Here is a 13,709-nt window from a genome sequence, read left to right as displayed (position 1 = left end):
TGCTTTGCATAGGCACAGTTAGTGGATTTTGGTGGTTGTTCACAGATTTAATTCTGTGATTTAATATAAGGCACTTGGTATAAACAGGCTGTGGTAGCGTCAGAGATGAAACAGCTGAGATTTTTTTCTCTGCATGAACTATAAGGCCAAAAACTATAACATATAGATGAAACGTCAGTGGTACCATGACTTTATGCACCAAAATGATCTGTCAGCCTTGCCTATTTAGACCATAGCCTAGAAGCAAGAGTAAGCAAAAAAAGGCTTCAGTCATCCAATAAAAATGTCACAAAGTCTGCCACTGAAGCTTATGCACTTTTCTCAGAAAGCCCCTTAGCCCCTCACTCAGAGTCTGCTTCCTCTGCCTTCAGGTGTGTTTCTTTCAGGCTGAGTTGTCTGATTTTCAAATTCCTAATCATCAAAAGAAACTAAGTAGGAGGGAGACCGAGAGGTACTCTGCTGATAGGCATCTTGACAGCAAACCTAAATGACATCCTTTTGAAGACAACAGAGGAGCCAGCATAAGAATCAGAGGCAGACGGAAAACTCACATTGCAGCGTCTCGAGTTCATTCGTGACACACTGTCAGTAGCTCCACATGACTTAGTAAGCCTGACTGCGTCTCAGCTTTAACATAGAGCATGTCCCACAATGCTATGTGCATTCTCTTTGGGTTTGTTTTTCTTAGCTGTATTTTCTAATATTTCCACAATAAAAATAGACAACTTGTAATAATTGTAAAAGCTAAAAAAAATTATGCTGAATGTGCTCTGTTTAGGATAACATAATATATAACTCAGTTTTTAAAGATTTCTATCCAACATGGTTAAAATGAAATGTTTTGATGCTTGAGAGCAGACCTTCAGCTATACAGCTGAGTTTGTCATGCAGAAGGACTCATTTCTGAGGGGTCAAAGGGACAAGCGTTTTACCGTAAAATAATCACGAGAACACTCAGGCCTCCAGAACTAAGCAGAGAAAGGCAACGAGAGCGCTTCAGCTGTGGGCGGTTGTTCATCCTTCCGAGGCAGAGCTAACAGTCATAACGAATTTAAATGCCCTTGGTATTCCTTACATTCCTGCGAGTGGGCCAGGTACTGACAGTCAGCTGGTCCAAAGACCTGTTGCTGGCCCTGGCTGATGACGGTCCATCCCTGACCTCCCTGAGGGGCGGGTAGCTCATCGTCCTTCCACAGGAACAGGCGCAGCCATGCTGTTTCACCTTGTCTTCCGCAGGAAATGGAGGGGCTTTGGATGTCTCCCAAAAGTTTTGCTTGAATTTTTAAAAATTTATTTTTAACTCATTCTTTTAGACTATAGTAAAAAACAGTACTCAAATATGTCATGTGCCAAATTTGAGCATACTTGAGACCCACCAAAACATTAACTTGTGTCACCAGGTTTTATTTGTTTCTTTTGAGTGTGGGCAGACTTCACAGATTGTTCCTTCTGCATGCATTTGACCTTCTCATATTCACAAATAGAGAGAACAGTGTCACGAACGCCCCTGTGCCTGTCACTCAGCTTTAACAACTGTCAGCATGGCTACACTTGCCTCACCCACGCCCCACCTCACTCCTTCACCCTCTACCCCCAGATTATTTGGAAGGAAATCCTAAACATCATAATATTTTTTAAAGAAAATTATAATACTATTAATCAGACGTTAAAAATCTAATAGTAATTCCTTAATATAATGTGCAGTCAACATTTAGATTTTGATTGTGATGTAATTTTTTTAAATAACTCAGTCTATATAAGGCCCATACATTGCAAGTGGCTGAGATATCCCTTAAGTGTTTTAGTTTGTAAATTCCCCCTTTATCTCTTTTCTTCCCCTTGCAAATTCTTGTTGAGTAATCCAGGTCATGTGTCCTGTACAATTTCCCTTAGTCTGGATTTCGTTGATTACCACCCATGATACCATTTAACACGTTCCTCTGTCCCCTGGATTGCCTGTGCCTTGGTATAGTTAGAAATTTGGTGGTTAGGGTTAGCGATTTGGTGGTGGTGATTTGATCAGATTCAGGGTCTACTGCTTTAAAATAAGTGAAATTGCTTTGTGAACTCTTCTTTCTATACTGCATACAGGATTACAAGCTACATTATCAACTCTGGTGTCTTATTTTGAGTGGGGTTAGGGATTATTTGTTTTCCTTTGTTTATTTTAAAGCTATGCCCAGAAGGGGCTGGCCCTGTGGCGTAGTGGTTAGGTTTACATGCTCCACTTCGGCAGCCCGGGGTTCGTGGGTTCAGATCCTGGGTGCAGACCTACACACCGCTCATCAGGCCATGTTGTGGCAGCATCCCACATACGAAACAGAGGAAGACTGGCACAGATGTTGGCTCAGGGTCAAGCTTCCTCACCAAGAAAAAAAAAAACAAATATGCCCAGAATCTCTCCATGTCTGCTTTTGTTTGCCTTGACCATGGTAAGAAGGGGCCACCTGGAGTGGAAGAGCCTCTGGGCAGCGAGTTGTGAGACCTGGCTCTAGCACCATCTGTGTCCCTTGCATGGTAGCCATGGACCGTGCTAAAATTTTTGCTTTGTAAAACTAAGGAGTTTGACCAAATTGTTTCAAGTTTCCTTCCAACTCCGAGTACTGTTTTAAGCCTGGCCATGTATATTTGCTAAGTTATTTGGGGGATGTTCTGGGGATAGATGCAGACATTTCCAAATGGCCATTGAAAGTTAACTTCTTCCTTTTTCTTCCCCTTCTAGCTATTGTAAACATGTGACGACTTATGAAGAATCAAATTTTTCTCTGAGTTATCAGTTTATAATAAATCTCTTCTCCTTTCTGCTGAGAATAAAGACCTCCTTTCTCCATGAAGAAGTGAGCTTAATTGAAAAGAGACTTTTTAAAACAAAATATAGTAAAACAAAAAAGAAATCTTCAAGATCCAGGAAAGTAAGAAAATACTGAGAAAAATGAAGTAGAAACTTTCTTGGGAAAATATTTTAATAGTGACAGCAATGTCAAATTATAATATAACATTCCAGAGAATTGTGGAAAATAGGTTTTTATTGTATATACATGTATACATGCAACACACATATATACACATACACATATATATGTCCTCAAATGTGCTTATAAAAATGTATATTGGAAAGCAAGTAAACTTTGTTTAAATTTATTTTTTAAATTATGAATGTTCTTTGAGATAATTAAAACAATAAGCTTTATAAACGGTATCCAGAAATTTATATTCATTGTTCCAAAGAATTTAAGAAGACAGGACACTTTCTGACTCATTCTTCAAGGCCAGCGTTACCCTGATACAAAAACGAGACAAGGACAACACAGAAAGGAAAATTACAGGCCAATATCACTGATGAACATAGATGCAAAAATCCGCAACAAAATACTAGCAAATTGAATACAGAAATACTTTAGAAGGATCCTACACCATGATCGAGTGTGATTTATTCCAGGGATGCAAGGATGGGTTCAACATCTGCAGATCCATCAGTGTGATAGACCACGTTAACGAAGTGAGGAATAAAAATCACGTGATCCTCTCAATAGATGCACAGAAAACATTTGCCAAGATCCAACATCCATCTATGATAAAAACTCTCATTGTATTTTAAAGCTAAATTTGCTTTTTAAACTCGATCACTTCCTTACTCTTTATGCCCAAAGTAAATCCCAAATAAATCAAAGATCTAAACATTATAATCTTTTATATATACACATACATTAAAGTATTAGGAGAAAACAAGTGTGATTGCTTTGATGATCTTAGAATGGGAAAGGCTTTCTAAGCATGCCTCAAAACTGGAAGCCAGAAGGAAAAGATTAACAATGTGACTACAAAGGGAAATGGCAAACTGGGAAAATATACTTGCAGCATGTGCTGGACAAAGGAAGCATTTCTTTAATGTATCGATAGCTCTTGCAAACACTGGAAAAAAGACAAGCTGAGCAAGGGATATGAAAAGATAGCTTTATGAAAAAAAGAAATACAAAGGCCAAGGCAAAAGACAGGAGAGGATACTCTCCCTAACTCTTATTAAAGAAATACAAACTAAAGACAGATGATTTCCCACATATTAGATTGGCAAAGATTATTAAGGTTTATAATACCTGATGAAGATACTGGAAAATCAGGCATTCTTACTCAGCTTCTTTATGCAACGAATACTTTCCGAGCAACTTACATGTTGCAGGCCCTGGAGAAAGCACTGAACAAGGTCCCTGCCTTAAAGATCTCCTGTTCTAAGGGTGGGGGCAGATAGTAAACAAATATATATATTTGGGGTAATGAAGTACAATGAAGAAAAATCAAGATAAGGGATAAGTGATAGGGTGGGCCATTTTATAAAGAGTGGTCAAGGAAGGAACCTCGGGGGAGGTGACATTTGAGCAGAGACCAACATGTATGAAGTACAATTGAGGGAGCAAGCCATATAGCTATCCAGAGGAAGATCATTCGAGGCAGAGGAAACACGTGGAGGCTCTGTGGCAGGAGTGCTTGATGGATTCGAGGAATAGCGAATTGTCCAGAGCGGCTCCAGTGTTGTGGTTGAAGGGGAGAGTGGTAGCAGATGAGATGGAAGAGGTGGCCTTCAAGGCCAGGGTAAGGCTTTTATCCCAATGGTGTCTCAGGACACCACAGGAAAATTTTGAGCAAAAGAATGATGTGACCTGACACATGTCATAAAAGGGTCACGGACCGCCCTGTGGTGAACAGACTGCAGGGGAAATGGGCACAGGTAGGGAGGCCACTTTAGAGACTATCGCACTGGTTCAGGCAGGAGATGGTGGTTTAGACTACAGATTGTAGTGGAAGTGAAGTAATGAGATCCCAGATACAGTTTAAGTATGGAATAAATAAGGATTTGGTGATGGGTTGGTTGTGAGTATAAGAAATCAAAATGCCATAATGTTTTTTTCCTGAGCAACTGAGTTGAGGTCCCATTTATCAAGATGGGGCTATTTTAATTGCCTCCCATTCACCCTGTTTGTGAGGGAAGCTATTCCCACCCTAGGATTGTGGGGACCACATGGCACCCAATGCTGAACAGATGAGAAAAACAGCAGTTTATTAATCACAAAGACTTACCACCTGAGGGGGCCCACTACGCAGGGTCTGAGGGAGGCGGGCTTTGTAGTATCAAGAGGATGGAGTGACCTCTGGTTCCTGCAGGAAGCTATGATTAGCTTGCTAGAACAATTCCATGGGCTGGCAGAGAACTGAAACCCACTACTCAAGAGGAAGCAGGAACTGCTCCTGGTCCTCTAGATAAGGTGTGTTTGGTTAGGGGTGGGAGTGGAGTGGGGAGGAGAACTTGTAGTTAGGCCATTTGAGGTCCTCCCAGTTTCACCAGATGTCAAGGCAGCACATAATACCGGGCCTTAATTATAGGCCTTAAACCAGAGGGAGAACCCTGAGAAGAGTGGGAATTGGGAAATCAGTTCTGTTTTGGGCATGTGGGGTCTGAGATGCCTATTAGACATGGAAGAGATGTCAAAATAGACAGTTGGGGTAAAAAAAATCGATAGTTCAGAGTTCTAAGATAATGTAAATATAGAAATCACCAGAAATGTTAAAACTGTGAGACTAGATGGGATCTCCTAGGGAGTTAGCATAGGTAGAAAATAGGTCTTCCTAGATGCTGTTTATGAGGTTGTGCAAGTTCTCTTCTAGTCCTGGTTTGCTGAGAGTTTTTATCAGGAATTGATGTTAGGGTTTTTTTCAAATGCTTTTCCTTCACCTATGAGGTGACGGTATGGTTTTTCTTTTTTAGCCAGTTAATATGGTAAATTACATTGAGTTTCAAATGTTAAACCAACCTTGCATTCCCAGGATAAATTCCACTTAGTCATAATCTATTATCCTTTTTATATATTGTTGAATTTGATTTGCTGAAATTTTGTTAAGAATTTTTACATCCATGTTCATAAGGAATGTTGTTCTGTAGCTTTCTTTTCTTGTGATTTTTTTTAATCTGGTTTTGTTATCTGAGTAATGCTGGCATCTCAGGATGAGTTGTGAAGTATTCCCTTCTCTTCTGTTTTTACTTTGTCGAAGCATTTGTATAGAGTTATTCCTTAAGTTTTAGTATTAAAACTCATCTGTATCTGGATTGGGAGGGTTTTCAACTACAGGTGCAATTTAATACATATAGGGCTATCCAGGTTATCTCTTCTTGAAAAAGCTTTGCTTTTCAAGAGACGCTGTTATGAAAATGAAGTCATACCAGCAGCTGGGAAAAAAGTATTTGCAAAACATACATCTGACAAAAGACTTGTAGCTATACAAATAATTCTTAAAACTCAATAATAAGAGAGCAAAAAAAAAGCCACCAAAAATAGGCAAAAGAATTGAAAAGACACTTCAGCAAAGAAAATATACAGAGAACAAATAAGCATGGGAAAAGTGCTTGACGTCCTTAGTTATTAGGAAAATACAAATTACAACCAGAAAGAGATACCACCACACACCCACTAGAATGGCTAAAATTTTAGAAGACTGACTATAGTAAGTGTTGACAAGGATTTGGAGCAACTAGTGCTCCCACTGCCAGTGGGAATGTAAAACAGTGCAACCATTTTAGAAAACAGTTGGGTTGTTTTTTAAAGTGAAAAATATGCCTACCATATGATTCAGCCATTCCACTCCTAGGTGTCTTCCCAAGAAAAATAACAGCATATATCCACACAAAGACTTATACACAAATTTTCACAGCAGCTTTATTTGGAATAGCCAAAAAAGGGAAACAACCCAAATGGGCATCAACAGGTGAATGGATGTGGTATATCCATACAGTGGAATACTGTTAGCTATAAAGAGGAAGGAACTGTTGAAACAGCAACAACACCTCAGCTCAGGAGAGGGATTTGGCAGAGTATATAAAAAATATCATTTTGTAACTTAAAAAGTTACTTTCTAAAGATTTTTACTGAAAAATGTTATTTGAATATAAATTTTGTGGACTCAACATCATGATTTGAAGTGCTATGGCACTTCAGTTGAATAAAGAGTTGAAGTTGCTAACAAGTTCCATATACTTAAAAATATCGAGACAGAGAGTACAAAGCTATGAAAAGTTTTGGGCCACCCACAAATGTGAAATAAGATTAATAAGAGAGGAAAGGGAAGCGAAAAATAAGGTTTTGCATGCATTTCAACCTTATGATTTACATTTAAGCCTAATAGGCGTTACTTCTTTAGGAGTCAATGCTTTCACACCTAAAAACTATTCAACCGGAGGAAAAGCTTATCTGTATACTGCCTAAAAGGGGAGGAGGATTATTATGACAGTGGTAGCATGCGTTGAGCACCTACTCTGTGTAAGGTACTATACTAAGTGCTCTGTCTCATTCAGTGTTCTCAGCTGTTCCCTGAGGGCCACACTCTCATCCCCGTGTAATAGATGAAAAACTAAGGGTTAGCAATGGGAAGTAGCCTGTCACGGGCACAAGCTAACACAAGGCTGAGCTGAGATCTGAACTCCAGATTCCAAATTATATTAAAAAAAAATCCTCAGTTGTAGACTTCCTCTTGCTTTAGCAGTCCGTATGTTTCCCTTTTGTTTGCATCCTGGGGATGGAAGAAGGTTCGTGTATATTTTAGTAAATTTATTTCAATAAAAATTTCTTGATTGTTTCTATCGGTGGTTCTCCAAGTGTGATCCCTGGATCAGCAATGACGTCACCAGGACACTTGTTAGAAATACAAAATCCCAGGCCCTGCTCCCGACCTGCCATTTCAGAACTCGGTGTGGAGCCCAGAAAGCTGTGATTCAAAAAGCCCTCCAGGAATTCCGATACTCGCTGAAGTGTGAGAACCCCTGATTATCGGATATCAATAAAGGTTTAAAAGTAAATGATGTGGTGCGTGAATTAAGGAATGCTTGTAGGCTGAATCCCTACCTACTAAATCAGAGGCGTCTATTTCTCTTACATAACGAAAATTCTGGATCAAGTCATTCCCGATTCGTTGGGCAGCTCAAGGCTCAATGCTATCAAGGACCCAGACTGGTCTGGTCCTGCCGTCCTCCACATGCTGGCTCTTTGTTCTTCAGCTCGCTACCTCTTGGTCACAAGATGGGTACTACAATTCCACACGACCAAATTCAAGGTAGAAAGGTGGGGCTGGACAGAAGACTTCCTCAAGAGCCTCTCTGGCGAGAAAGCTTGTCTAGAAGCCCGCCAGTAGAGTTTCTTTACTTAGCGAAGGGGGATAGGATTACCACGACTAGTTTAGATTATCATGATGCATTCCTACCTTCCCTAAGATTATGGATCTTTGTCTAACATTCGAGCAAAGTTAAGGTACTGCTAACACGGAAAGGTCAGGGGACTGTTAACAGGCAATGGACAATGTATATGTCGTCTTTGCTCTCGAGTCCAAAGTCCTAACGTCTAATATGTGCAAAATGTGATGCGATGGTGAACAACTCCTAACATCTGTTGATCACCTACCCACCATGGCACTGTCAGATACTTCATGGCTATTAGCATCCAGATTGGCTCTAGTCTTAGGGAATGACTGATAATAATAAGTGCTGGCATAATGTCTATTATGTACCAGACACTTTTCTAAATGATATATATAATATATAACTAAGTGCCATGTATATTATATATTAGCAACCGAGTGACATTAGCAAATGAGTTATTAATTTATCCTCACAACAACCACATGATGTAGGTACTATTATTATCCCCATTTTACAGAGGGGAAACCTGAGACACAGAGGGGCTGAGTAACTTGCCCAGAGTCACACACTTAGTCTGGAATAAACTACTGCGCTACACTGTCTTTCCGGAGACTTCAACCCTCTTTTCTCTCAAGGAGCTTACCATATTAGCAGAGTCATATTGATTTCACTGCTTTCGACATACGAAAACAATGCTGCTGGCCCTTGCTGTCTGTAAGCTGTCCCTAGCCTCCATCCTGCTGGGTAGGGGTGGAGGGCAGCAAAGAGGGAGAGACAGCACCTTGATCTTTAATCTTACCAATTAAAGATATCTTAGTCTCTTCAGGGTTAAAATAGTCACTTTGGAACAAATATTTAGTAAAATTAAAGTTCAAATCCCTACTAGGGCTGTTTCTTCCTTCTGTCTCCTTCCCCAGATGGCCTCTGGGTTCAAGGGTGGGATGGAGGAAGAGCCCCAACTCTACCTGTGTCCTCTGGGTCCTTGCCAGGCTCTGATGTAGATGGTCGCTGGTGCTGGTGCGGTAGCACCCCTACAGCAGAGCCTACACCAGGGGAACCCCCTGAGCCTTGCTCCTCTCAGCCCCCACTGGCCTCAGGCCTGTCCACAAAGCCGCTGGTGCTCAGCTCCACCCGCTGCCTTCCGTGTCCTCACTGGGTGCGTGGAGGCGTTTCTAGATCCCTTCCACCCTCCAACGTGCCTTAGTAGGCTGGGCTGCCATTTCTTCTGAGCTGCAGTCATCCCGCAGGGGCACAAGGCACCCTCCAGCCCTATCTCTGCCTGAATACTTGCCTCAGCTGTTTCTAAACTGCAAAGATACACAACTATGGAATAAGGCAGAAACAGGCTAAGTGCCACACTGGATGTACAAATAGAGCCCAACGGAGCTGAGAAGAGGAGATCAGCACCACGGGAAGCTCAGGGTGTAGAGGACCAGCTTCCCAGGCTGCCCCCGCCAGGAGCAGGAATCAAATTTCTACTTTCCTTTCAGGGGAAGTAATAAATTATTTTGCCACTATAGTGATTTGTGATATTTCTTGATGTGAGTGGCATCTCTTTTATGAGCAAATCTTATTTTATGTTGTTTTAAAAAAATTAAATTCCTTACCACTGCAATGAAACATAATTTTACGATTTTGGTGACCACCCTAAAGGGAGAGAAAACCAGGTGAGGTTTCCCATAGTCCCGGAGCCAGTGACTGTTGTCATAGAGTGAAATCAGATTTCTTGGGGATGAGAACGGATGGCTGCAGACACTTCTGGCAAAGACAGTCTTTAAGTTGTTTTCTGTGTCTCCGTGGTCAGTCTAATAAGCTCACAGCCACGCAAACAGCCCGGACATGCTGGAATTGTGACTGAGCATCAAATTTGGACCAGCAAAACATCGTGGAAAGAAAACACAGCTGTGGGACACATTTACTAAGCACCTTTCTACCCAGTGAACATTTTACATGTTTTCTCCTTTAATATATCTAGATAAATCTATTCATCTACAACTAGCAATTAAAGGTTTGGTCACCGTCGATTAAAACAAAATCTTCAATTTTTAAAATTAAATCAGTGAACGTACCATGAGAGTCTTTTCCCACAAGAATATAGAACATTGGCCCAAATATTTCATTAATCTACAAAGATATCTCATACATTAAGAACATAGTTTTGTTGGGTTTGGGGTGTTTTTTTCTTTTTTAATCCTTCAAAAGAATGGAGGTTTCTGTAGGCAGCTTGAAATTCCACGTTAGACTTAAAAGGAAAAGGAGTGTCTCCTACCTGCCAGCTTTGCCTCCTCTTGCATCAGGTCCATCAGCATTATTATGGGATGTAATGATGGTTAACAGAGCGATGAGCCACCAAGTATCTTATCGCACCGAAGGGCAGCATTTCTCCCAGGGCGCCCAGGCCTATCCTTGCCACACGGAAGGGAAGCCTCCCACAGCCCAAAGGAAGGAGGAGAGCCCAGGGCCGGGGCGGCAGGCAGCCGTGTTTACCTATAGAAAGTCTATGGTTCTGTGTTCTCTCTTTATAGGGTTTTTTTTTCCCCTCTATTGGCACAAAGCCACCTAGAAAAAAAGCAGTTTAATTCAACGTTATAATTACACAGAAAGCCCTATTGCTTCGAAGGAGAGAGGGAGCATTATTTCCGAGTCTTAAGGAACATCTTGAACAGAATTTCCAAAGTGTGGCTGCTGTAAAAAGTTCTGTGAATTGTTATATATTGCAGAGTTAAAAGTGTGTATTTTTATCTTGAGTATGTTGCCAGCAACGTTTTAAAATTGAAAATGCCTCTGCGTTCTTGAAAGCTGAGTAAATTCACACAGTCTTAAGTCTCTCACAGAACGTTTTCAAGCAGCTCTTAGAGTATGTTCCCTCGTTCTGTGCCCTTGTGAAGTATTTAAGCATAAAGCGATTGTAGGGCCAGACTTGCCTGGTAATGCGCTTTGACTTGAGAAGAGCTTACAAAAGAGCTCTTTTATTGACTTTATAAATTAAGACCCTGGTATTTCAGCTCACTTGGCCTTTTGCCCTCTGCAACAATTATTTCCTTCTGGAACAATTAGTACATGTTTTATGGGTATTTGCATTGAACTGGCTGACTCACAGATATTCCCAAAGGAATTTTTAAGTTAGAATACCACTTAAAAGCAATTACCTTTTGTCACCATTGTTGTCCACATTAATTCAGATTAAGTGATTGAGTTAAACATTACCTAAAATGAAAAGGTGGTCTCTGAATTTAAAAACTCCCAAGGTCAAAAGTAGGAAAAATGTGTTCTTTATCACGTTAGAGAATAAGAAAATATTACAAAATGTGTTACTTATCTGCACCTTTCTCTTAGAAATTCAACCAGACTAAGAGTCTCCCTGGGAAGGTCTCCTCTGCTTGGGGTCCCTTGCCCCCTAGGCAGTCACCCTGCTGAGGCCCTCGGGCAGGGCCTTTTCCCCCACTCCCGCTGGCCAACCCGTCAAAGGCACTTCCCACATGTCAACCCCTCTCCACTCCTCACTATCTCTCCAGTTTCTTTCTCAAAGCGCAGCCCGGGGATCTGATCAGGCAGCTGATGAAGGCAAGGCTCGTTAAACCGTTCCTGGGGCTCCCCTGCCTGCCCCCTCCTCACCACAGCCTGAGGACCAGAGTGGGTGGGGAGGCCCGAGAGTTGGCATTTTATCACCCAGCACCCCCTCCACCCCCCCATGCACAGAGGCACAGAGGGTAAGGACTGCCCACACTCCCCCACCCACTTTCCAGTCCTGGTCCTGGGCTCCCTCTGTCACTCAACTTACTTCATCCTCCCTCCGTCCTTTCTCAGCGTCAGGGGGAGCTCCATTCTTTCAATTCCTCAGCACTTCCAGCACTTCTTATTTTGGCATTTAATCTAACCTACTTATGCATGTGTCCTGTTTTCCTAACTCAGCAGTAAGCCTTTGAGAATGGGGGCCATTTCTTATGGTTCCATATAGAACCCTACATCCAAAAGATGTTCGGTAAATCTCTTTGATGAAAGTAATGATGATGAAAAATTACAAAAAGCTTCCTGCTTTCTCATCAGTGACTGCAGTGCAATGATCTCTATTCAATGAATGAACTCAGTTGTCTGCCTTCCAAATGTTGATTTTGAATCAAACTGAAATATTTTTAAGACAGAAGAGGGAAAAATGGGCATAACTTTTGCCCATGGTATTTATCAAATATCTATATAGTGCTTAGAATGTGCCAGGCCCTGTTCTAAGCACTTGACATATATCACCTCTTTTAACCCCCTTAATGATCCTATGATGTGGTACTGTATTATTTTACAAATAAGGACACTGAGATGTTCTGACTCCAGACAGCCTAGCTCCAGAATCTGTGGGCTTCACCACCTTACAGCACTGCCTCTTAAAGACCTCAGCCCCTGGTGATGTCAGTTTGGAATCTAAGGAACCAGAATGCTACTCCAAAGAAGAAAACACAAGCATTTGTGACTGAAGTATGTCCTCACCAACTCCCCAACTCGGAATCTCCACCCTAAACCTGTTCATCCTCTATGCTCCTCGTCTCTCAATTACAGCACCATTCGCCTAATCACCCAAGCTGTAAATCGCCAGCCCCTCCCATCGTCACCCCCAACTTCTCATCCATCACTCAGCCCTGGCAGTTCTACCACCAAGTGCCTCTCTGGCCAGTCTCCAATCCTCCGTCGAGGATGCACTGCCCAGCTCAGGCCCTCATCATTTCCCTCCTAGTGGGTTGCAAAACATCTCTGCTTTCCACGCGTGCATCATTCCTCTGCCGGCTATTTTCCAAAAATAGATCTAATAACACTGAGGCTCAAAAACCTTCGATGGCTCTTTGCTGCCTACAGCTCGATGGCTTGGCTTGGGCGGCCCATCGTGTGGATGTTCTCAGTGGATAGCGGAGACAGTGCACCATTGACCTTGTCCGAGGTCTCATGCCTGCCAAAGGCTCTCACGCAACTTTTCCCGTCTCATGCCCTGCCCCTGCTCCCTCAATCTCAGGCAAAGGGCTCCTGAACAAGCCATGACACCTCACACTTCAGGGCCTTTGCTCCTGCTGTATTCTCTGTCAGAAGGGTCCTCCTTCATCTCAGGAGAACCCTTATTCTTCCTTTATGACCCTGCTCAAATGCCATCCCCTCCGCTCTCCCCACTCAGCTCCCAGGCAGAAGGCATCTTTCCCAAAGCATACAGCACACACCTCCATGAAGGCATTTACAACATGTGTGCTAATGTGCCCGGGTCTGCAGATCGAGGAACTTGAGTGCCTGATCATGAGTTAGTTGTGTATATATACACCGGAGGGCTGGGAAGGAGATTTTGAGATTAAGAAACTTGAGACCTCGTGTGAAAAACAGAGTTGACAAAGATAATATAGGCAACGTGCCAAAGAAGAAGTGTGTTAGGAGAGTTCACACATCTAAAATGTAATAATGAGGTTTATACAATTAATTCCACTTACCTCCCAGAGCTCATCAGAAACTGAGGACCTCTCTTCTCTGCATTTTCAGTGAGATGCCTGCACGTTTGCTTTGCCTT

General features: G+C 42.0%; 1 protein-coding gene across 3 annotated transcripts in view; it reads left to right on the top strand.

The window, feature by feature from the left end:
- TAF1B (TATA-box binding protein associated factor, RNA polymerase I subunit B) overlaps positions 1-3,018 on the top strand; it is a 106,936-nt gene extending 103,918 nt beyond the window's left edge. For all 3 annotated transcript variants that reach the window (XM_070512629.1, XM_014866757.3, XM_070512628.1), the window contains one exon: positions 2,723-3,018. In XM_070512629.1, the coding sequence (XP_070368730.1) occupies positions 2,723-2,927 (205 nt within the window). In that variant the 3' untranslated portion in view covers positions 2,928-3,018. The remainder of the gene's footprint in view (positions 1-2,722) is intronic.
- Positions 3,019-13,709: the final 10,691 nt, after the last annotated feature.

This window comes from Equus asinus, chromosome 6 (assembly GCF_041296235.1).
Source record: "Equus asinus isolate D_3611 breed Donkey chromosome 6, EquAss-T2T_v2, whole genome shotgun sequence".
Taxonomy (NCBI): Eukaryota; Metazoa; Chordata; class Mammalia; order Perissodactyla; family Equidae; genus Equus; species Equus asinus.
This window is presented reverse-complemented; position numbering and strand designations above follow the sequence as displayed.